This window comes from Carica papaya, chromosome 4 (genome assembly GCF_054855325.1).
Source record: "Carica papaya isolate Zhongbai chromosome 4, ASM5485532v1, whole genome shotgun sequence".
Taxonomy (NCBI): domain Eukaryota; kingdom Viridiplantae; phylum Streptophyta; class Magnoliopsida; order Brassicales; family Caricaceae; genus Carica; species Carica papaya.
Genome location: NC_142312.1, coordinates 20,839,910 through 20,863,286, shown reverse-complemented (window position 1 = coordinate 20,863,286; position 23,377 = coordinate 20,839,910). Strand labels below are relative to the sequence as shown.

General features: G+C 32.0%; 1 protein-coding gene and 1 non-coding gene across 2 annotated transcripts; both read left to right on the top strand.

Moving 5' to 3' along the window:
• The first annotated feature begins 9,144 nt into the window (after positions 1 to 9,144).
• LOC110810858 (uncharacterized) lies at positions 9,145 to 11,394 on the top strand. The gene is made up of 3 exons (XM_022037157.2): positions 9,145 to 10,134; positions 10,674 to 10,859; positions 10,965 to 11,394. Exons 1-3 carry the CDS (start codon positions 9,685 to 9,687, stop codon positions 11,241 to 11,243), a joined length of 915 nt encoding a protein of 304 aa, XP_021892849.2. The 5' UTR covers positions 9,145 to 9,684; the 3' UTR covers positions 11,244 to 11,394.
• Positions 11,395 to 21,908: 10,514 nt separating this feature from the next.
• LOC148266445 (small nucleolar RNA R71) lies at positions 21,909 to 22,015 on the top strand. Its single transcript, XR_015818794.1, has one exon. It is a non-coding gene; the product is annotated as a small nucleolar RNA R71 (small nucleolar RNA).
• Positions 22,016 to 23,377: the final 1,362 nt, after the last annotated feature.

Sequence of the window (23,377 nt, the reverse complement as noted above, 5' to 3'; positions counted from 1 at the left end):
GATCAATTGTAAGAAAGCTCAAAGATAAAATATAAACATAAACAAAAACACTATAACTAAAATTAGTTATAAAATCTATAAACCAAATCCAAAATACAAAACTTATGATATGTTTATATCATAAAAGTAACTATAGTATAAAACTCCTACTGAAACTATACATCATCGAAATGTACTATACCCATACGAGCAGTGCGCTCATAAAATACCTTAGGTGGTAATCCCTTTATGAGCGGATCCGCAACCATAGAGTTCCTACCGATGTGCTCTATATATATCTGCTTACTCTGAACTCTCTCTTTAACAATTAAGAACTTGATATCTATATACTTTGATTTCGTCGAGCTCCTATTGTTTGTTGGAATACATAGTTGAAGACTTATTATCATAAAATAACTATAACTGTCTTTCTATGCCATCAATAATGTGCAGTTCAGTGACAAAATTTTACAGCCATGTTCCATAATTTGATGCCTCATAACATGCTATAAACTCTGCTACTATGGTAGAAGAAGCTATGAGTGTTTGCTTAGCACTTTTTCAGGAAATAGCTCCCCCAACAAACAAGTAGATATAGCCTGATGTAGACTTCTTGTTGTCTTAGCATTCGCCAAAATCATATTCAGAATAACCAATGATCTCTAACTGATCTAATCTCCTATATGTAAGCATGTAATATTTTATTCTCTGAAGATATCGCATAAAGCGTTTGTCTACTTTTCAATGATCCATATTTAGGTTGTTTTAATATCTCCATAACATCCCAACAATGTACGCAATATCCGGACATGTACAATTTGTGCATACATAAGACTCTCTACAACTGAAGCACAAAGAATTTTTTGTATCTCTTTAGTCTCAAAATCATTCTTGAGGCATTGACTAAGAGCAAACTTATCTCCTTTAGACACAAGAGTGTCACCTGGTATACAATCTTACATATCAAATCTCTTAAGAACTTTTTTGATATAACTCTTTTGTGATAATCCAATAGTACCCCGAGAGCGATCCTGATGTATCTGAATCTCTAATACAAAATAGGCATCCCAAGATCTTTCATCTCAAATTTATTTATCAAAAATCTCTTAGTTTCCTACAATAAGCCTATATCACTACTGGTAAGCAGTATGTCTTCGACATATAAAATCGAAAAAATATACTTACTCCCACTGAACTTATGGTATGCATAATCTTCCACTATATTCATCTTAAAATCAAACAAGATGATAACTTGATGGAATTTATGATATCATTGACGAAAAGCTTGCTTAAGTCCATAGATGGATTTTTTAGTTTGCAAACCATTTGTTTTGCATCACCCAATACGAAGTTTTCTAGCTACACCATATAAATCATCTCATCAATATCACTATTGAGAAACGTTACCTTAACATCCATATGGTGCAACTCAAGATCAAATTATGCCACCAAAGTAATTATAGTCCTAAAAGAGTCTTTCGATGAAATCAGAGATAAAGTCTCTTTATAATCGATATCTTCTTTCTGTGTGAAGCCCTTAGCGACAAGATGTGCCTTATACCTTTCCACATTGCTCTTTGAATCCCTTTTGATCTTAAAATTCTATTTGCAACCAATAGGTTTCGCACTTTCAGGCAATAGGACAAGATGTCAAACGTCATTATCCTTCATGGATTTAATCTCTGCATTCATGGCATTAATCCACTTCTGAGAGTTAGAACTTTATATGGTTGACGAAAGTTGATTGGATCATCTTCCGTCATTCTAATTTCATCCTTATATTCTTAAAAAATACAATATAATCATATGAAATTACATTTATCATCTCTCTAGTGGATCTGCTTAATGACATTGGTTCTTGAGGGTGTGTAGTTTATTTTTCTGGAATAGCTTCTTAAGTGTGAACAGGAGGTACTGTGACATTGTCTTTATCTTGATTTGCTTCTTGAACAGTGCAATGTATGAGAACCTGATCTTAATCATTGTTAAGAGCAACTGAGGAAATATCAATATGTTCATCTTCAAAAATAAGGTCTCGAACTCTCTCTCCCCCTGCAAACTCAACATCCTTAAAAAACTGGATATTTTTCATCTCAATAATTGTCTTAGAAGTGGGATCATAAAACTTGTAACACCTAGATCTTTCAAAGTACCTAACAAAATAGCAACTTATAGTTCTGGAATCCAGTTTCTTTTCATGTGATCTATAAGACCTGGCCTAAGTTGGACATCTCCAAATGTGCAAATGTCTCAAACTAGGCATCTTGCCCTTCCAAAGCTCATAAGAGGTCTTTATAGTTGCTTTAATTGGAACTCTGTTGAGTAAATATGATGCGGTATTTAATGTTTCTCCTCAAAGTGATTCAAACAAGATAAAATGACTAATCATACTTCTCACTATATCCTTAAGTGTTCTGTTTTGCTTTTCAACAACACCATTCATGCTAGGCGAACCCGGAATGGTATACTATGGGACAATACCGTATTCCTCTAGGAATATAGTAAATGGTCCTGGATGTTGTTCACCTGATCTGTCATATCTGCCATAGTATTCTCCACCACAGTCAAATCTAACAGTTTTAATTCTTTTATAGAGTTAGTTCTCAATTTCTACCTTGAAATTTTTGAACACATGCAAGGACTGTGATTTATCATGAATGAGGTAACGGTAGTCATATCTAGAATAGTCATCTATGAACGTTATGAAGTATTGTTGACCATTCCAATAAACTATAGGGAATCATCCACAAATATCTATTTGAATAAACTCCAATACGTCCATAATCCTATTGGCACCCAATCTCCTGATAGATGTTTGTCTATTTCTCCTTGATGCAACTGATACATCTGTTAAAATCTATAAAATTAAGGGGATCAAGAATTTCATTCGACATAAGTCTCTTTATTCTCCCTATGAAGATATGACCTAATCCCTTGTGTCATAATGAGACAGAATTCTTATAGGTTAATTTACATTTGACACCTCTTGTACCTACATGCAATGATTAATTATAAGAAATAATTGTATCTAGCAAATAAAGACTATCATGAGTTGATAAAGAACCAATACCAAACATATTAAAATTATAATAAAGACTAAATATTTAATTTCTAAAAAAATAAGAATAACCAAATTTGTCCAATACAGAAATAAAAATCAAATTCCATCTAAATGACAGAACAACATAAATCTCTTCTAAATCTAAATAATGTCCATTTCTTAATAATAATCTAAATGTGCTAATTGTTTCCACCTCCACTAGTTTATCATCGTTGATATAAATGAATCTGGGACTTTCACTTGGCTTGCGGCAATAGAGACAACCTTGAATAGACACATTGATGTGAGTAGTGGCACCAGAATCTATCCACCACGTGTGTCTAGATACAGACGTTAAATTAACCTCAGAACAAACAAAGTTAAGAAGCATATCTTTCTTTGCGTGTCACGCATGATAGTTAATGCATTGCTTCTTCTGATGACTTGGAGCTTTACGAAAGAAACAAACATTATCATTTTGTTCTTTTTGTTGTTTCTTCTGTTGCATTGGAACCATAACATTTTTACATGTTTTCTTTTTCTTAATCTTCTTGTTCTTTGATATCATAGCTAGACGAGCACTCTTTGTCTTCTCATACTTCAACATTTTCTCCTCTTGAACACAATATTAGATGAGCTCATTAAGAGTCTAGGATTCCTTTTAGCAGTTATACTCACCTTGAAATGATTAAATTATAGAGGAAGAGATATCAAAACAAAGTATACAAATAATTCTTCTAATAAATCCAGTCTGAGTGCCTTGAGCTTAGCATGTATGTGAGACATTTTGATTATGTACTCCTTTATGTTTCCTTTCTCTTTATATCTAATACTGGCAAGGTTCGTCAAAATTGTACAAGTTTCATTCTTATCACTCCTAGCAAAACATTGTTGTTTTGCTCGATGGATGCAAGGAAATCTTTAGCTGAAGTGATCTCATCGGACATAATGCCCATAAAAATTTCTAAAATAGATTGTTGCATTACCAACAAACTCGTACAATTCGACTGATCCCATCTTTTAAACCCTCTCTTTTTTTCAAAGGTACTATTAGGAGTAAGTGGAGCAGGTGGTACGACCCGTAAAGTCTAATCACGATCCATAACTCTAAAAATAATCTGAACACTATTTTTCCATGTCTTAAAGTTTGTATAGTTCAATATTGGGATAAAATTAACATTCGCGGTGATACTTCTAGTAGAAAAAGAAGTTAAACAGAAAACATACAACATTCAGTCAATCAATATTCATTAAACCTTAAACCATATGTAATAATAATGAATTTAAATATAGGCAAATCCCATCTCAAGATATCGGATACTCCATTAACACTCTATCTTTCAACAAAATATTAACTTGTAAGTGATATCTTGTAATAGTAATTAAATATTGCCAGTAAGAACACATACTAAAAAATAAATCTTCATTTTAGCTGATTTATAGTTCACATATAAAAAAACTGAGTAACTATCATGTATTTATTACTTTCAATTAGAATGCAATTCTGTTAAACATTAACTTTCATTTAGGTCGATTAACATTCACATAAAATACGTCATACAACTATTTACATTCTAAAATAAATCAACTTAATGCAAGAGATATCACTTTGGCTACATATTGTATAAATTGACTCATTTCAGAATGCATATATATACACCAATATTTAAATACAAAATTATACCAAATTTATTCTATATGAAGAAAAAAAATACACAAATAATAACCAAAATTATCTTAAAAATAGAGCCCTTAAATTTCGTTTTTTTTTTTCTTGGGGTCAAACTATTGACCAATCAAGTTAACATTGATGGTTGACCATTAACCGGTCAAAAAATTTCTTTGACCGTTTGACCGGTCAAATAGTGACCTGTCAAAAGTTGACCGTTGACCGATCGGATCTGGTCAAGTTGGGTCAGGCTCATCTCTAACCTATCTGGGTTTTGGACCCACTCACACGCAGTGTAATACTCAGAATTAATTTTCAAATTAATGTATAAAATATAATTTTTTAATTTATGAATTTTTATTTAATGTACAAATTAGGAAAAATAAGTGGATGATGAAATTGAAAATAATTTTGAAAAACAAAGGTGAAATTTGGATTATGGGGGGTTTTTGAAAGAAAATTAAGAAACTGGAGGTTAAAATACAATTTAGGAAAAATGTACCATGTAGGATCGCCCAATCACCAGCTCCGACGAACCGGAGCGCGCAGCATGGCAAGGCATGCTTGTGCGATGCCACGCAGGAAGCCATGCTGACAATCTACGTGCCCGCGATCGAACGATCCGGATTTGTTCCCGCGCGCGTGAACAGTCCGGATCCGTTCCCTCCTCAGATGCGATCGTACGGTTCAGATTAAATCGTAATGGACGATTCATATTCATTTTCTATTTAAACGCGATCGGACGGTCGAGATCAAACGTAATGGATGGTCCAGATTAAAGGAAAACGGATATAAATATATCACTTCACACCAAACATTAACCTTAACCGCCAGCCCCCTACTCTCGAAGAAGAACCAGCCACCGAAGAAGGGAGCCGACCGTAGTGTTGGAACCACCTCCGACCATCAAAAAGGGTAAAAAATTTCTCGTTCGCTTGAAATTTAATTTTAAACACTCCCACGGCCAAATCAGAGCAAAAAGACCGGCAGATGAGCCGAAAACTGCGGGTAAATCCCAGTAATGCCGCCGTAAGAAAAATCAAAAACTGCCTCTAATGAGGCCCTTCCCAATTCCCATTCTGTACAGTTTTTCCAACATTGTATTCACCATTCTATTTTCCACAAGTTGACCGAAGAAAAATGTCCAACCGCGAAGTTGAGCTGGCGGAGCCGCCGGTAAGCTTCTATTTTTCAACTTTTTTCGACCAACCGAGGTCCTTTAACGTATTTTATCCCAGAGATGAGTACAAAACTGACTGAAAATCAGTAAAAACTGGCCAAAAAATGGCTAGTTCGAGGCAAACCGTCGCCACAGGCAGCGGTGCTGTCGCCGGAGCACGGTGGTGCCGCCGTGTCGGAATTTCAAAATTAGTCAAAAAAGGGTTTTAACACCGATTTAAAAAATCTCGATAATTAGAGCGTGTTTTAATCTCCAAAAAAATTTCAAGGAACTCGGGGACCGCCAGTAGACGCAGCTGAAAGTTTAGTGTTCAGACATCTATTCACGTAAGAATCCTTCACCCTATTCCTTGTTATGGAATTGAAGTTTAATTATAAATAATGTAGTATTTTATACAATTTAAAAAATCTCGATAATTAATTATAGGATACTAATGGAGCCGGAATCGGTTATTATTCACTGTTTATCCTGTTTGATTGATTTTATAGTTTCAAATGCATAATAATACACTGGAGTTGATATGATGATTCAGTTATGCTTCCTTGATGAATGTATTGCTTGTTTTGCGTGATTTACAATTAAATTGTGAAACTGAAAATTAAATATAAACAGAAAATTGATTGATTAAGTGAATGAATAAATGGTAGCCTTACTGGATATCCTAAGAGATGGTGGACGAAGCGAGTGCATAGGAAACCCTACCGTGAACGTTGCCTCATGTTGGACGGGGTATCGATGATTGGTATTTTAGCGCTCATAACGGACGGGGTATGGGGACGGCCCGTTTCACCCTCATACCGGACGAGATATTGAGGGATAATATTTTAGCGCTCATACCGGATGGGGTATGGGGATGGCCGGTTAGTTGACAATGTTGAATAAGGATTCACGCGCAATGGGGATATCCCTATAGACTCCCATGGATACTAATAGGCAGATAAAAAGAAAAAAGTTATTATTCTGGTTAATTGAATATGAGATTATGATGTTGTTTATATTATTACTTCTATAGGTCGGTATTAGAAATCTCACTACAGTAAATATACAATAAATGATTTTATTTATAATAAATGAATTTATTTAAATTAAGAGCTCCATTAGTTGTTTTCATGATTTTTACCAACCTTCATTTCTGTATCAATGAGTAATGTGACATTTTTATTAGGCTAATATAGCTCACTCTTTCATTAATCATTTCAGATCAAGAGAACCAAGATCCAGATCCTGATCCACAAGAGGGTTGCGAATAGGATGTCCAGTTGTTTATTTCTCATTTATTTTTTTTATTTTCGTTGTTTTTTTAGAATGATCATTTCTGTAACTCTATTGGATATTTTAAATTATTGTGTAATGAATGTAAACTCTAACGTTATCATTTCAAATTTTTGGGTTGTTACACGCAGGCATCCCTACTTCTCATCTTTCTTTCTTTTTTTTTTTTTTTTTTTTTTTTGTGGGCTACAACCACAACCCAAAAGTAAAAACAAATATACACCATTGGGGCCCATGATCCAAAAGTCAAATCAAAAGAAAAAGAAACCCTAAAAAAAGTTGGTTTTTTTTTTCTTCTTGTTCCTTCATGCGGGGGCCATGGCCGCCGCTTCTTCTCTGCATGTCGTGACTAGAAGATTGCGGCTGTTTCATCGGTGTGACCTATCGGTCGCAACGCACGACGCAGCTTCACCGCCGCAACCGGGAGGCCAATTGACCTCCCTTTGCGTGTATTCTTTTCTTCCATTTTCTGTTATATATATATATATATACATGCAACTGAATATAAAAAAAATCCATAATTTATTTTTTCTTAATGCATAAAACTTAAAAATCTGGAAAAAAATTATTTCTTAATTCATAATTTTATTTAAAAAATTAATCCGAAAATTCAAAACCAAAACAAAATCAATACAAAATTAAATATATTCTAGATCTAAAAATAAAACACAACCATATGTATATGAATCTAAAAAAAAAAAATTAAATCTCATAAATTTAATATGAAATGGCTCTGATACCACTTGTTAGATTTAATTTAAACTAAATCTGAAAATAACTGTAAAAATCTCATACTGAATCAAAAAGAATAAGTATATAAGCGTACCAAAATTTATAATAGAAGAAATATATTCGTCTTAAGGTAAATTTTCTAAATTAGCACGTAACTTTTTGAATTCTTACATTTTTTTGTATTTCTTGTAATAATATATCAAAATAAAAAAAAATTTACATGTAATTTGAGGAACATAACTGTTTATTTATAAGCAAATTTTGACTGTAAATTTTTTATATTCCTAATTTGACCTATTATAAAATTAGAAATTACAAATTTGATATTTACATATAAAATGAAACACATACTTTAATTTGATGCATTAATAGTTAATATATATTTAACCGTATCAGATCACTTCTAACTTGACCTAATTAATTCGATGGCTTTTGATGCACATTAAAATCACATATAAGTTCACACGATAAATTTAAAAAAAAAAAAACTCAACAATAAAAGCATGATTTAACCATTTTAATTTTTTAATAGAAAAAAAAAAGAAAATTGAGTATTTGAAAAAAAAAATGAAAATGGGATTATAATAAGGAAAATATTAGAAATTATTTTTTAGTAATTATTAAATTTCATAAATTAATTTGATAATTTATTTTAATATTTATTTACTATCTTAATTTCTCTTTTATTACTTAAAGTAAGTAAGAAGGTGTTCTAGTTTGATTTAAAAAAATTTTAAAATTTTAGGATTTTTAAGAACTTTATTGTTTGATCTGTAATTTAAAAGCAAAAATTCGACAAAACAAAAACTATACAACTTATAACACACACACACACACACACACACTAACTAGACCAATCGAAATCCATAGATAATATATAATTTGATTTAATCCTTACATTATTATTATTATTGTTATACCAAACACTGAGTCATTAAATAAATTAGCGAATCCCAAAAAAGCGTCAGCTATACCAAACTATATTTGTAAAGAGAGTTAGGTTTTGTCGTTTTGCATAAAAACAATGTAGCCAATTAGGTGGTTTGTCAAAACTCCATTATCGTCAAACTCAAAATAATTAACGTGTTTTTTTTTTTTAAACTAAACAAATTCACAAATATCACATTCTGCCGACACTCTTGTCCGAGCCTGCATGCTAGCTTCCAAAGTTGGTCTGGTCTTAGCTTCGTCACACGAGCCTCTGACATTATCATTACTTTACATTATATTATGTGTGTATATATGTATTTTCTTCTTTACACAAAGGCGCAACGTGTGGCATTGCTTTTTTCATTGAGAAAGAAACACCTCTCTCTCTCTCTCTCTCTCTCTCTCTCTCTCTCTGTTTTCTTTTTCACTTGCACTGAAAAACAGAGTGGTAACGGTTGCACACTCTACACTAGTGCTCCCAAAAATTTTATATCTATATACATATATATTTTATATTTTCTTCTTCATTGAGCTTTTTCCTTTCTGGGTTTCCTTTTGGGGACCTGAAAATTTTCTTCTGGGTTCATTTCAATCAAAATGTTGTAAGGGTTTTGGGGACTCCAATTTTCTTCTGGTTTCATTTCAATCAAAACTTTGTTGTCTGGGTTTTGGGTACCTAAATCTGCCTCATCGAGTTTTTTCCTTCCTGGGTTTCTTTTTGGGAACCTGAAAATTTTATTCTGGGTTTTCATTTCAGGGTTTTAGGACTTTCAATTTTCTTCTGGTTTCATTTCAATCAAAACGCCATCGTTTGGGTTTTGGGTACCCAAATCTTCTTCTGCTTAATCTTTCAATCTTCTGGTGATTTTGTTTTTCGAAGAGATGCTGTCGACGAAATCTGAATCAGATATCACAAGTTTAGCACCATCATCTCCATCAAGGTCTCCAAAACGCGCCGTTTACTACGTGCAGAGCCCATCTCGAGACTCTCACGATGGAGACAAATCATGTTCCATGCAGCCAAGTCCCATGGATTCACCTTCGCACTCCTCTTCTTTCGGCCGGCACTCCAGAAACTCGTCGGCGAGTCGGTTTTCTGGGATTTTCCGGTCGTCTTCCGGCAGAAAAGGAACAAGAAAAAGAAACGACAAAGGTTGGCCGGAGAGTAATGTAATATTAGAAGAAGGGTCGTACGATGAGCTTGAAGATAAAGCTTTTACCAGGCGATGTCAAGCTTTGCTTGCTCTTTCTACATTTGTATTTCTCTTCACTCTTTTCTGTCTCATCATTTGGGGAGCCAGCAGGCCTTATAAGGCAATAATTACTGTCAAGGTATTTTTATTCTTGCTAGAAATTCATAAATTTATTAATTAACTAATATTAAAAATTAAATAAAAATACACTAAAAAAATTAACTATTAATTAAGTAATAATCAGTAATTTTCTGCATATTTACTTACATATTTGTAATTTCTGTCGCAAACACAACTGGTTACATGGATGGATTAGGATATCAAAATATGTATCTTTTACATTAATCCAGTGTCATCAAATTTGGCACGTGCTATAATATCATTTGAAAAATTATTTAATTGACAATTCTTTTTTTTTTTTTTTAACCCAAATCAGTTATAACTTGAATAAATTATATATTTTTTAGATATAAGATTGAAATATCACAATATGTTTAGAGGAATGCATCCAATATTTGTCATATGAGGTCAGATACTTGTTAGTAATACTATAGGAGTAGAATTTAATTACAATTTTATCACCTTTATGACCGAAACCTCAAATATATATGTGTATGTATATATATATATATATATATATACATGTATTGTGATTGATGATGTGCTTATGTGTATCAGAGACTAGAAGTTAAGAACTTTTATATTGGGGAAGGCTCAGATTTCTCAGGCGTTCCAACGAAGATGATGACTGTGAATGCATCCTTAAAGATAAACATATATAATCCTGCAACTATATTCGGCATTCATGTTAACTCCGACCTCATTGATCTCATGTATTCAGAAATCGTAGTTGCTAGCGGCCAGGTTTGTGTAATTCACATTTAAAGCCTTATCATCATCAAGAATCAATGTGTGTGTGTGTCTATATATATATATATAGTTTTTTAAGTTTTCATTATGAAATTGCAGCTGAAAAAACACTATCAACCAAGAAAAAGTCACAGAAGTGTATCAGTGATCTTACAAGGCAAGAAAGTTCCCTTATACGGTGCAGGATCAAGCTTACTAGTTTCGAAAACAGAAGGTCAAGTTCCATTAACGCTGAGCCTTCGAGTTCGATCAAGAGGAAATGTGGTGGGAAAACTTGTAAGGACAAAGCACAGGGCTCAAATTTCATGTCCATTGGTGATTGATATTACTAGCATAAAACCCATCAAGCTCAATAAACATGTATGCACTTATTATTAGCAAATCATCAACTGAAATGTTAATGTGTTTCTGCAACACACTTGTCTTTTTCTCCTTCTTCTTCTCGTTTTGTCTTTTCTTCTCACTTGTAAACTCTATGAAAAATCTGTTTATACACGTTAATTTTATGAATTACTCCATGTTTTAGGTATATATGCATTGTTTACTTATTGAATGGCTGATGACGAATCCTGGATCAACAAGTGTAATCCAAAATTCATACATACAATTTAACATGTAAAACTTAAATTCATAAATAAATGCTTCCTACCTAATGTACAATCAACTTGTGATTGCAAATGAGGTAACTTAAAAAAGAATAAGAATTATAAGATGCCACGATATTACTTCGATAAATAAAAATAATTCTTCACTCAACAAGATTGTTGAAAAAAATATCTTAAAAAGCACTCACATTAGTTCAAAGTTAAATTGCAGAGTGTTGAATTTACCAAAAATAAATTTCTAATTAACCAATAAAACAATATTGTAGTAGTGGTAAGAATTGTCGAATTTATAGAGAATTGGAACGAAATTTTCTTTATTGATCAATAAATAAAAAACAAACAATGGGAAGTTTTGTAGAATTCAATCTACAAAATATAAAATAAATAATGAGCAGAATAATATTAAACAGACTCTTGGCTGCAAGTTGACTAAAACAATTATAAAAAAGATTCTTAATTGATGAAATAGCTAACTCCAATAACGTAATTGATCATAAATGAAAAAATTTATTTTACTCAAAACATGGCAAATTTGTTATAGTTGTCAGAAACGTTTTAGCAATTAATCATTTCTTATTCCTAAACAAACTAAGAAACGTTCGTTAGTTGATTCTTCCCTGCCAAGAAGTCCTAGGAATGTCCACATAATTTAATTCGTCAACGGCATTGAGAGCTAGAAGGACCTGATTTAATTTGTCAGGTTCATCCACATGAACCAATCAACTAGATTACTTACTTTCTCAGTGCGACACTGATTGCTACTTGGTACTAGAACCACTCAAACAATTACGGATTTGAGGAGTTTGGCTAGCTGCTTGTGGTTTTTCTTCATGTATGACGGACCATGTTCCAACATATTCAAAACAACAAATATATATAGGTGCAGAAAGTAAATAAATATCATATCTGAAATAAAACTCAAATTAATTCGATTAAATCTCACAAATACATTGCTAAAGTTACTAGATCTATCAACTAAAAAAAAGAAAGAGAGTTAGCCACACATGGTGGGCTTTTCAAGACAAAAGAGTTCTTGGGGATTAAAAGAGAGAAGAGATATGAAGAAGAAAAAAGTGCAGTAATAGGAAAATATGCTTTGCACAGCGTCAGGCAGAAGAAATATGATCATCCTACTTGAGAGCCGCCCTCTTTATAGAAAATGAGCTAGAGTTTTCTTTTTTTGTTCATTGGGATCATTTTCTTTGATTTTTGGTTTATCCCCAGCCTTTCAAAATATTTTTTTCTTGATTTTCAACCCTAGAACTTGGCTGAAATGATACCTATTTTCAAATTTAAAAAACACGTTTTAATTTAAATTTATTGTTATGCATAACTCTTAGCCTTGCCCTAGGCTAAGTTATCTAGGGCAGGACCTAAGCCTTGCCCAAGCCTTGTTTATAGGCTTATAACTCTTTTCGCGAACTCTTCCTCTTTTCGCATTATTTTTTCTCGTTTCATTCTTATATTCTCTCCTACAATAAAGTAGGTGATAATGATATCGTTTTAAGAACACTATCAAGATCAATATCTCATATTAGATAACATACTATCAGGTTTAACAATCCAAAAGTAAATGATAATGATGTTGTTTAAGGCACCATCACTAAAGCTTGAAACACACCTAAAATTTTATTGACTTGGGTTAATGTGTTATAACCTAACTAATGAGGCCTTTATATAAACATAAGCATTAGTAATCTGAGTAAAAATTGAAAACTAAATCCTAGAAAAAACTCTAAATACGATCTTGTCTAGGATTCTAATTAAAAATTAAATAAAAGACTCATAAACATAGAAGGAATAAAAATCTCTCTTGGACGGGAATTCTAGTTATGGCTGAATTATTCCTCTTTATCTTGATCAGATTTGGACTTCAATAATCAATTAATTTTTTATAAAGAAGTTGTGTTGACAATGCCTTAGTAGCTTCTAAATTGAAGTAGAAAACAAGTCTTCTATGAGAAAATCAAGGAAGAATTTTGGCTACGATAATAATTTAACTTCCCTTGCGTTTTCCTCTATCAACAATGAATCCAACACCTTTAAAATATTAATTGATGAAGAAAAAAAAAACCAATTAGAACTCAAGAGAATAGATTTTGGCATTTTTGAAACATTCTTGTCGTAAATCCTAATTAATTTAGGACTCATGTGCCCTAACTCCACCAAGAGAGTGAGAGTTGAGAAAAACTCACATGGGGGAGAGTTTCCCTCTCAGATGAGACTCTCTTCCATCTCTAACTCTCGACCAAGCATCCTAAAATGTAGGAGAACACATGACGTAAAAGTTTGCAAGTGCATGAAATCGTTCATAATGATAAAGTGATGAATAAAGTATTATCTCATAGAGATTGCACACCGAGTAACAAAATTATAGAAAATTTTAATATTATTTAGAAATCAAAATTAAATTTCTATATGAAAAATTAAAAAAAAAATTAATCAAAGCAAAACAATTTAAAATATAGAAACTATCAACGGAGAAGCACCAGAATAATTGATTTCATCTAAATTTTGGGTATATTTGAATTTTAATTTCACAATCAATTTAATTTAATATGTAATGGTCGAACTATGTTAATATACTTTCGGTTTCCTTCCTAGTATTCTTTAGGTCTATCAATTAATAATTTTTAATCTTTCCAAGTTTTCTACTTTTTTGCTTCTTCTCTATGTCTCTGTCAGGCTCATCGTTTGGTCCCAAGCTCGCAGCTGCGTTTCTACCGCTTCCGCATCATATCTATATCAGCTTGCATCTCTCGATCTTTCGTCTCCCTCTATAAATGTCCTCTTCTTCCCTTTTTTTTTTTTTCTTTTCTCCTTTTAATAGGCTACTGTAAGAGGGGATATAAAGTTTTTTTTTAAACTCTTTTTTCCTCTTCAACTCTCTTTTTCTCTTCTGCTACTTCTTCTTTTCTTTTTTTTTTTTTTGTGTTCTATAATTTTTTTTTTCTCATTCTTCAAAACAACACCATTTTGGAGTCTGATTCCCAAACTCAAAATGACATCGTTTTGAGTGTTGCTACGGGTCTAGGCTGGATTTCACGAATCTGTTGGGCTTCTTTCTATTTTCTTTTTTAATCTTCAACCATTTTTTTTCTCCTTTCTTCATCAATATCACCTGCGTTACAATCTTATTAATTTATTTATTTTTAACTCAAAATTATGCAAAAATTATTTCAATTTTAAGTAAAAAGGATACTAAAAATATTATAAAAATACAATACATCAAATACCCACAAATTTAAATTTTTTCTTGTCTTCAAGCAAAAGACTGAAAAAAAAAAAACTTAAAAACAAATTTTTCCACCACGTTAATCTATTTAGCTTGATAGTATTAAAAATCTACTACTTTCTTGTAATTATTAGTTAGTTGAAAACTCAAAAAGAATTATGCAAAATAAAAACAGATTATTAGCTCTTATATCACCCTACAAAATTTGCATAATTTTAACATATAAGTTCCTCTACTCTTGACTCATAAATTATAGTTTGTTTAACTTAACTTTTTGCTACTTCAACCAAGGGAGTGAACTTAACAAAATTTATTATATATATACATATATATTTTCATAATTTTTTTCTTTGAAAGTGCGTTTATACTCCATCTCATACTTTATCTCAAATATATTTTTGCAGGTGAATGCATTTTACGCTTCATCTCACCATTTTACTTAAAGTACTTTTTTTTTTTTACTTCATCCCACCGGTCACATGTTAGTTAATATATTTTATTCACTTAAACTTTAATTTATAACTAGCTAAAAGGTAAAAATTAAACTCACATTTTTTATGTCACAAGTGTAATGCCTTAGATTAGGTTTCTATGCAATTGTCTTTATACCGATTAAGTTAAGAAAAATAATTGCTAATTATTCTAATTATTATTTGCAAATATATTATATATATATATTTAAAATAATTACAATCTTAGTTAGAAAAAAATCTCAATTCCACCCTGCTTCACTAGCTATGGTGAAAAGCTTAGCCCTTTAGTGTATAAAAAAAAGATAAGATAAAATTAAAAAAAATGACAATTTAAACTCTAATGACCCAATACAACCAAACTTATTTCAAACAGTGTCACCACTGTTTATAAACACATTATGCCAAAGAAAATAAAAATAAAACAGTGAAAAAATAAAATACTCCCCTTGTGTGTGCTCATGTAGCCTATTACAAAAGTGATAACTAGAATTTTGCCTGAGAACTGTTCTAATGCAATGCAGATATCATCAACATCGAAAAGCATATTGGCTAGACCTCAATTAAGAATCCACAAGCATTAGTAAAACAATTATAAAGTAGAAGAGAGATGTGTAAAGAAAAATAAACTAATAAATAAAAGAAAAATAAATGAATAAAAAAATCTAGGATTCTATCAAATGAAAAAAAAAAATTGTACTTATCTGTCTAATACCATCTATATTGGGTTGCCTCACAATTAGTGCTCTGTTTATATTGGTTAGCTTGACTTTGCAGCAGATGACTTAAGCGGGGCTAGGGTGGATCTCAACGTCTCAATATTCCCCTCCAAATATGCATACTCTTTTTCAATTCTTCTTGTCTTGCCCTATCATCTTTTTGATCACTCTCTTTATTTGATTTGGTTGCTTCCTTGCCATCAAGGTCTTTTTCTATCTTGGTGAGCCTTTTGGACACATACTCATTAATTATATCAGTATTAAAACATTCATCAGCGTCTAAAGAAATTTATGAGGCATGAAAAATATTAAAAGTTACTTGTTTGTCCCAACTCACAATGTTAACTTACCACCCTGCACATCAATTAATGCTCTACTTATTATGAGGAAAGGTCTCCCAAGTATGAGTGGATCTTCTCTATCAACTTCTATATCTAGAACTACGAAGTTGACAAAGAATATGAAGTTCTCTACCTTTATTAGCACATCCTCTACCATTCTCAAGGGGTATTTCACCAATCTATTTACCAGTTGTAATGATATACAATATTAGAGGCGTGTTTGCCTCTAGTCGAGAAAGATGAAGAGGCAGAAGCATGTATGCCTCTACCACTGGTCGAAAAGAAGAAGAGGGGTCCTGCACGCTGAAGAAGAAGGGTTGTGCAAGACTCCTTTTGCTCCTCCCTATAAAACGCGAAGAGAGGGAAAGAGATCGGTGTAATAAGAAAAAGAGAGAGAGAGAGAGAGGAAGAGAAACAGAGACAAAAAAATAGAGAGAGAGACAAAGAGAGGAAGATAGAAAGAGAGGGGGTGCAGTTACCATCAGTCGGTAGCCAAGAGAGGAGAGGAAGAAGAAGAAGAAGAAAAAAAAGAGAAGGAGAAGCTGGTGCTACATGCGGCGATGTGCAGAAAAAGAAGTCGATCTACGCGGTGGCTGGACGTGTGTTTTGGCTATTTCGCAGTTCTTTCCTATGCGATTTCACCATATATACGATGGATTTGAGGGCGTGAAGCATTTCACAGTGAGTTCTAGTCGATCCACAGTGGTGATCGGCGGTGAGCAGCAGCAACGCATGGCAGTTCGATGGTGGCACGTGTGGAGGTGCACAAACTTCCGGTGGTTGCGCGCAGTGAGTCCTAGGAACCCGATTTGGATAGGTGAGTTCAAAAACCCTGATGGTTTACCTTCTTATATTTAAAGTTAGTTAATCCTATTTAACTTTAATGTAATGAATTGTTTATTCGGTTTAAAATTAAGAATAAGTCTAGATACGAGTGTTTAAAATTACAAGATTACCAATTCATTACTAACATGATACGGATATCACTGTAACAGGTTAATCTTGTATCTCAAGGATAATTTTACGAAAGAGATTTAGTCAAAAATCAGGTACGTGCGTAAGTACTTACAAATAAAGTTTAATCTTTCTAAGATATTAAAATTGTGATGTTTAATAACTGATAATTAGGTGCAGGATTTCGATGAAATTTTACTATTGATTGTTGTGTTCTTATTTATGTTTACTATTAAAATTGTTAATGAATTTTTTTTGCTATGTTTTGGTAATTAAATTCGTATATGTACTAGTTGCTATGTAATTAGGAGTATATTAAAAATATGTAAAAAAGTTTACGATGATTAATAATTAAAGTATGTGTGTTACAGGTATAGAATATATTAAATAAGAAAAACTAAAAAATTTATTACTGAGTTAAAATAAATAAATATACATTAAAAGATTTAAAAAACTCATTTAACCAGTATTACCGAGGGGTGTGTGTGTGTGTAGCCTTTTGGCGTATGGCTATGGTGAACCCTACCCATGGATACGACTTTAGCTAAATATGGCGAAGCCATAAGAAATGTGGACTGTATACTGTATACTACAACTGTAAACTGTGAACTAAATTACGACATATTCATGTGGTAGAGGGAATCCTTACTGCTCTCGTTAATATTGACAGAAATAGTATTGCATGATGAAACTATTTTTAATAAGATATAAACTTATAGGAATGAATAGAAAGTCATGAGTAGAGTTTACGATACTGAAATAATGAATTAATATCTATTAAACTGCTTACTGCTTAAATTATGATACTAAATACTGAATTTGTAATTTATTGAATTGTTTATGCATTGAGTTATAATACTAAAATAAAGAATTCTGAATGTTTATTAATTAAACTGATTTAGAAGATTTGATGATTGAATTAGGGTGTAGATACCACGTATTTTTTGAATTAAAGAAAAAAGTATTTTGAACTATCTCCGTCAATAGTTTTATATTTTATACCAATTTGGACAAACTATCATATTATTTATTAGTACTGACATGCTTACTGAACATATTAAGCTCACCCTATTTATTATTCATTTTTTTCAGATCAGGATATTCAGAATCGCGTTCCTGAGCAGTGAAAGAATTGCTAGGAAATCGTTTAATTTTTATTTTAATTCAAATAGTAGTTAATGTTAATTATTTTATTTTTAGTAAGTATTTATTTTAAAATTTAGACATGTCTCATGAACATTAGATATTTTGAACTAATTATGCAAGGGATATACTTTTATTATTTTAAGATTTCTTGTGTGAAGTATTCCTATTGATTATCTTCTTATAACATTGTGGGAATTCAGTCAAGACATCGGGTGAGAGTTCAGGCCATTATTATATGTAACAACCCAGAAAATATGAAAAAAGGGGATCAAAATGACACAGTTTTGGGTAAGAAAAAAACAATTGTCAGAGGCCTGTCATCTCTGGTCAGAGAGGAAGAGGAAGAAGAGGCGTGTATGCCTCTTCTCTCTACCGAAGAATAAGGAGGAAGAGTCGTATAGGGCTCTCCTATCTTTGATTATAAATCAGGTAGAAAAAAAAAGAGTGTGATGGAGAGAGACATATCGGAGCAGGTAGAGAGAAAGAGAGAGAGCTTTAATAGAGGGAAGAAGAAACGACAACAGCGCAGTGTTCCTAAGCTGCGTTAGACTCGTGCGAAGAAAGAACTAGAGGAGAGAAAGCCAAAGCAGATCCAGAAACTAATTCGTCTGCACATGTCGGTGTGCATGAGAAGAAAACAATTTGCGCAGCGGCTCGATGCACGTTTTTATTATTCTGCGGCTCTTATCTGCGCGATTTCACCATATCTGCGCTGAATCTGAGGGCGTGAAGCATTTCACGGTGAGTTCTAGTCGATTCGCAGTGGTTCATGGCGGCATGCGATGGTCCAATGGCAGCACGTGATGGTTTCTGATACCGGCGCGTGTACACTTTGGTGACATAGTGTGGAGGTGTACAACGATGCATCTTTTTGGTGGTTACACATGATTGTATTTGGCATTCGGAACTCTTCTACGAAATATATTTGCGAACGAAATTCAGGTAAGTGCATTTGTGCTACAAATTTAGTTTGATCTGTTTAAGTGATTAATTAGCAGTACTCGGTAGGTAATTTCTAGTTAATTAATTTAATAATTGATAATCAGGCGCAAAATTCCGATGGAATTTTACTATTGATTGTTGTGTTCTTATTTATGTTTATTACTAAAATTACTGATGAATTGTTTTACTATGTTTTGTAACTGAATTCGTATATGTACTATTTGCTATATAATTGTGAATATATTAAAGATACGTAGAAGAGTATGGGGTGATGAATATTTACAGTATGTGTATTACATGTATAAGAAATATTAAATAATAAAATTAAAGAATTTATTAGCGAGTTGAAATAAATAAATAATTATTAAAAGACTTGAAATTCTATTTAACCAGTATTGAAGAGGGGTGTGTGCATGTGTGGCCAATTTGGCCGGTGATCTGGGTGAACCCTACCCGTGGATATGACCTTAGTCAGACATGACTAAGAAGTTCCATACCAGACATCGTGATTGAGAATCTATTATCTGGTGCTGATAACCCTTCGAGGAATGAGGATCTATTATTTATTGGTATCCACGTGATAGAGGGGATCCATTCTACCCTCGATGATACTAGCAGAAATGGTATCGTGCGATGAAACTTAAAAGATGATGCGATAAAAATATCAACAGTGATGATATTGTTAAATAAGATGAAACCATTATCAATAGGACGTAAACTAGTATGAATAGATCTAAATTTATGTATAAAGTTTATAATACTATAATACTGAATTATGATGTTTACTGAACTATTTATCTGATACTGAATTCTGATGTTTCCTGAGTTATTTATACTGAATCCTAATGTTTACTGAACGAACTTATATATAATATTTAGTGAATGAATTAGAGTGTAGATACCATATTTTTTCTGAATTAAAGAGAAAGGTGTTTTAAACTCTCTCTATTGGTAGTTTTAACATTTCTACCAACTTAGATAGATTTCTCTATTGTTTTTTATATTTACACGCTTACTGAGCATATTAAGTTCACCCTATTTATTACTCATTTTTTTTCTAGATTTGAATATTCAGAATCGCACCCCTGAACAGTGAGAGACTTGCTAGGAGATCGTTTAATTTTTATTTTAATTTGAATAAGTATTTAATGTTAATTATTTCGTTTATAGTAAATATTTATTTTAGAGTTTAGACATGCTTCATGGATATTGGATACTTTGAGCTAAGTATGCAAGGGATGTACTTTTATTATTTTAACATTCATTGCACGAAGTATTTTTATAAATCATTTTATCATGATATGGTGTGCGTACGGTCAGGACTTTAGATATGAGAGTTCGGGCCATTACATCTTTACTAGCACATCCTCTACTATTATCAAGGGGTATCACACCGTTCTATTTGCCAATTGCAATTACATTGTTGTGGTCTTCATCTCACCAATTCTAAAAGTCATTAAGTTAATACTAGCACAAAGATCATAAAGAACATTATTAAAATAAGAATTGGAAATATTGTATGGTATAGTAAAACTCCCTAGATCTTTCATTTTAGGTGTTAGCTTATTATGAATAATGGCACTGTACTCCTCAGTAAGTGTTACAGTCTCATGATCTTCTAAATTCCTCTTCTTTGCTAGAATCTTCTTAAGAAATTTCACATACTTTGACATTTGAGTGAGAACATTTGCAAAAGAAATGTTAATGTGATGTTTTTTAAATATATTAAGAAATTTAAGAAAATTCTTATCTTTATTATGCTTTTTGAGGCATTGTGGAAATGGAACGGGTGGCACATAAGGCTTGAGTACTACTTTCTTCTTCTCCTCTTCTTGCTCCACCTTCTTTTTTTTTTAACCTTTTTCTCTTTGGTTCCTTCATCCATTCTCGCATCTGTCAATTACTTCCTGCTTCTCAAGGTGATTGCCATAACATGGTCCTTTGGGTTTGTCTCAGTGTTACTCGCTAAGGTACCTTGAGCTCTCCCATTAATCATGCTTGTCAACTGCCCCATTTAGATTTTCGAGTTCTTGATCGATGTTTGTTGGCTTTGTAACATTAATTGTTGATTTTGAATGACTACTTCAGTCTTCATGGCAAACTCTATTATGTTCTTATAAATGGTTGCAATCATACCTTCAAGTAAGAACTTCTTTTCTTGAGGTTAAAATCCTGGGGTAGGCCCACCCACATTATGTTGATTCCTCCATGAAAGATTTGAATGATTTCTCATCCTAGGATTATATGTATTAGAGTATGGATTATATGGTGGTCTATCTTATCCAGCTACAAAACTTACTTGCTTCGCCTTATGTCCTTAAAAAGGATCTTCAAATAAACTCTGCACATGAGAATTAATAACATTAACTCTCTTTTGATTATTATTTTTTAAATAAACAATCAATTTTGGCATTAAGAGCAGTTAATGCATCAATCTCATATATTCTAGCATTTTTCTTGGGTTGAAGTCTTTCTGTTGGCCATTAACTATTCATGGCCATCTCTTCCAATATCTCAAAAGCATCATTTGTAGACTTCCCCATGAAAACACCTCCAGTAGCTACATTAATTGTGACCTTGGTTTATTGGCTCAATCCATTGTAAAAGCTTTGGAACAATAACCACTTAGGCAACCCATGATGAGAGCATATTCTAATCAACTTCTTGAATCACTCATATGTCTCATATAATGTCTCTCCATCCATTTGATAGAAACTTGTGATATCATTTCTCATCATTGCCATTTTGACTGGTGGAAAAAATTTAGCTAAAAAGTTTTGAGCTAGGTCTTCCTATGTATTAACTATACCTGTAGGAAGAGAATGCAACCAATTCTTAACTTTATCTTTTAAAGAAAGAGGAAAAAGTTTAAGTCTAATTGCATCATTAGAAACACCATTTAGTTTAAAAGTATTACAAATTTCTAAAAAATTAAAGAGATATGGATTATGATCATCATTTGGTAAACCCCCAAACTGAATTGAGGTTTGGATCATTTGAATGATGTCAAGTTTAATCTTGAAGTTGTTAGCGTTGAACTCAGTCGAACTATGCTAGATGAAGGTCATAAAAGTGAAGGAGTAACAAAGTCTCTGAGTGCTCTCCCATTATTCTCATTCAAAACATCCCCTGCTCGTCCAATTTCTTCATGTTCAACCATCTCGACTCTTATTTGTCTTTTTGCTGTTAAGTGTTCCCTTCTCTCTCGATTTAGTTGTCTATAAGTCTTTTTGGTCTCTGGATTTATAGAAAGCAGTTCTACGTTGTTTGATTGACTCATATACCAACTAAAAACAAAAAAAAAGGCATAATATGCTCACAAAAAATAAAATAAAATAAATTGTGCTTAAAATAAATTAAAGTAAAAGTAAATTAAAATAAAATAAAAAATAAAAACTAAAAATGCAAGTAAACTAAAAACAAAAAAAAAATTAAATTAATATATAAATAAATAACTAAAATAAAAATTTTAAACTTAAATTAAAAATAAAAAATAATAATAAATAATAAATAAATTCTTAATTGATAATAGAACCCTTAGCATTAATATTGATAGTAACAATTTCTGACAAGGGAGCAAAAAACTTGATGGGAAAATTCGCTCGTGCATGAAGTCGTTCAAGTAATAAAGTGATGAATATAGTATTATCTCACAGGGATTGAGTATCTAGTAATATAAAAAATTCTAATATTATCTATAAATCGAAATTAATTTTTTTTTGAAAAATTAAAACAATTTAATCAAAGTAAAATAATTCAAAATAGAGAAACTATCAACGGAGAAGAATCAGAGTAATTGATTTCATCTAAATTTTGGGTATATTTGAGTTTTAATTTCGAAATTAATTTAATCTAATTTATAATGGTTAAACTATCCTAATGTACTTTTGGTTTCCTTCCTAGTATTCCATAGATCTAATAATTAACAACTGCTAATATTTTATAATAATTATTAATTTGATTCAATTAAATATGTGATAATTCGATTAACCCCTGTTTAATTCGATCATATTACTCCCATTCAAATTGCAATTAACGTTTAACTATACATGTCTAATTGATGAAATTTCACTCATGTTACTCTAAAACTATCAATCACA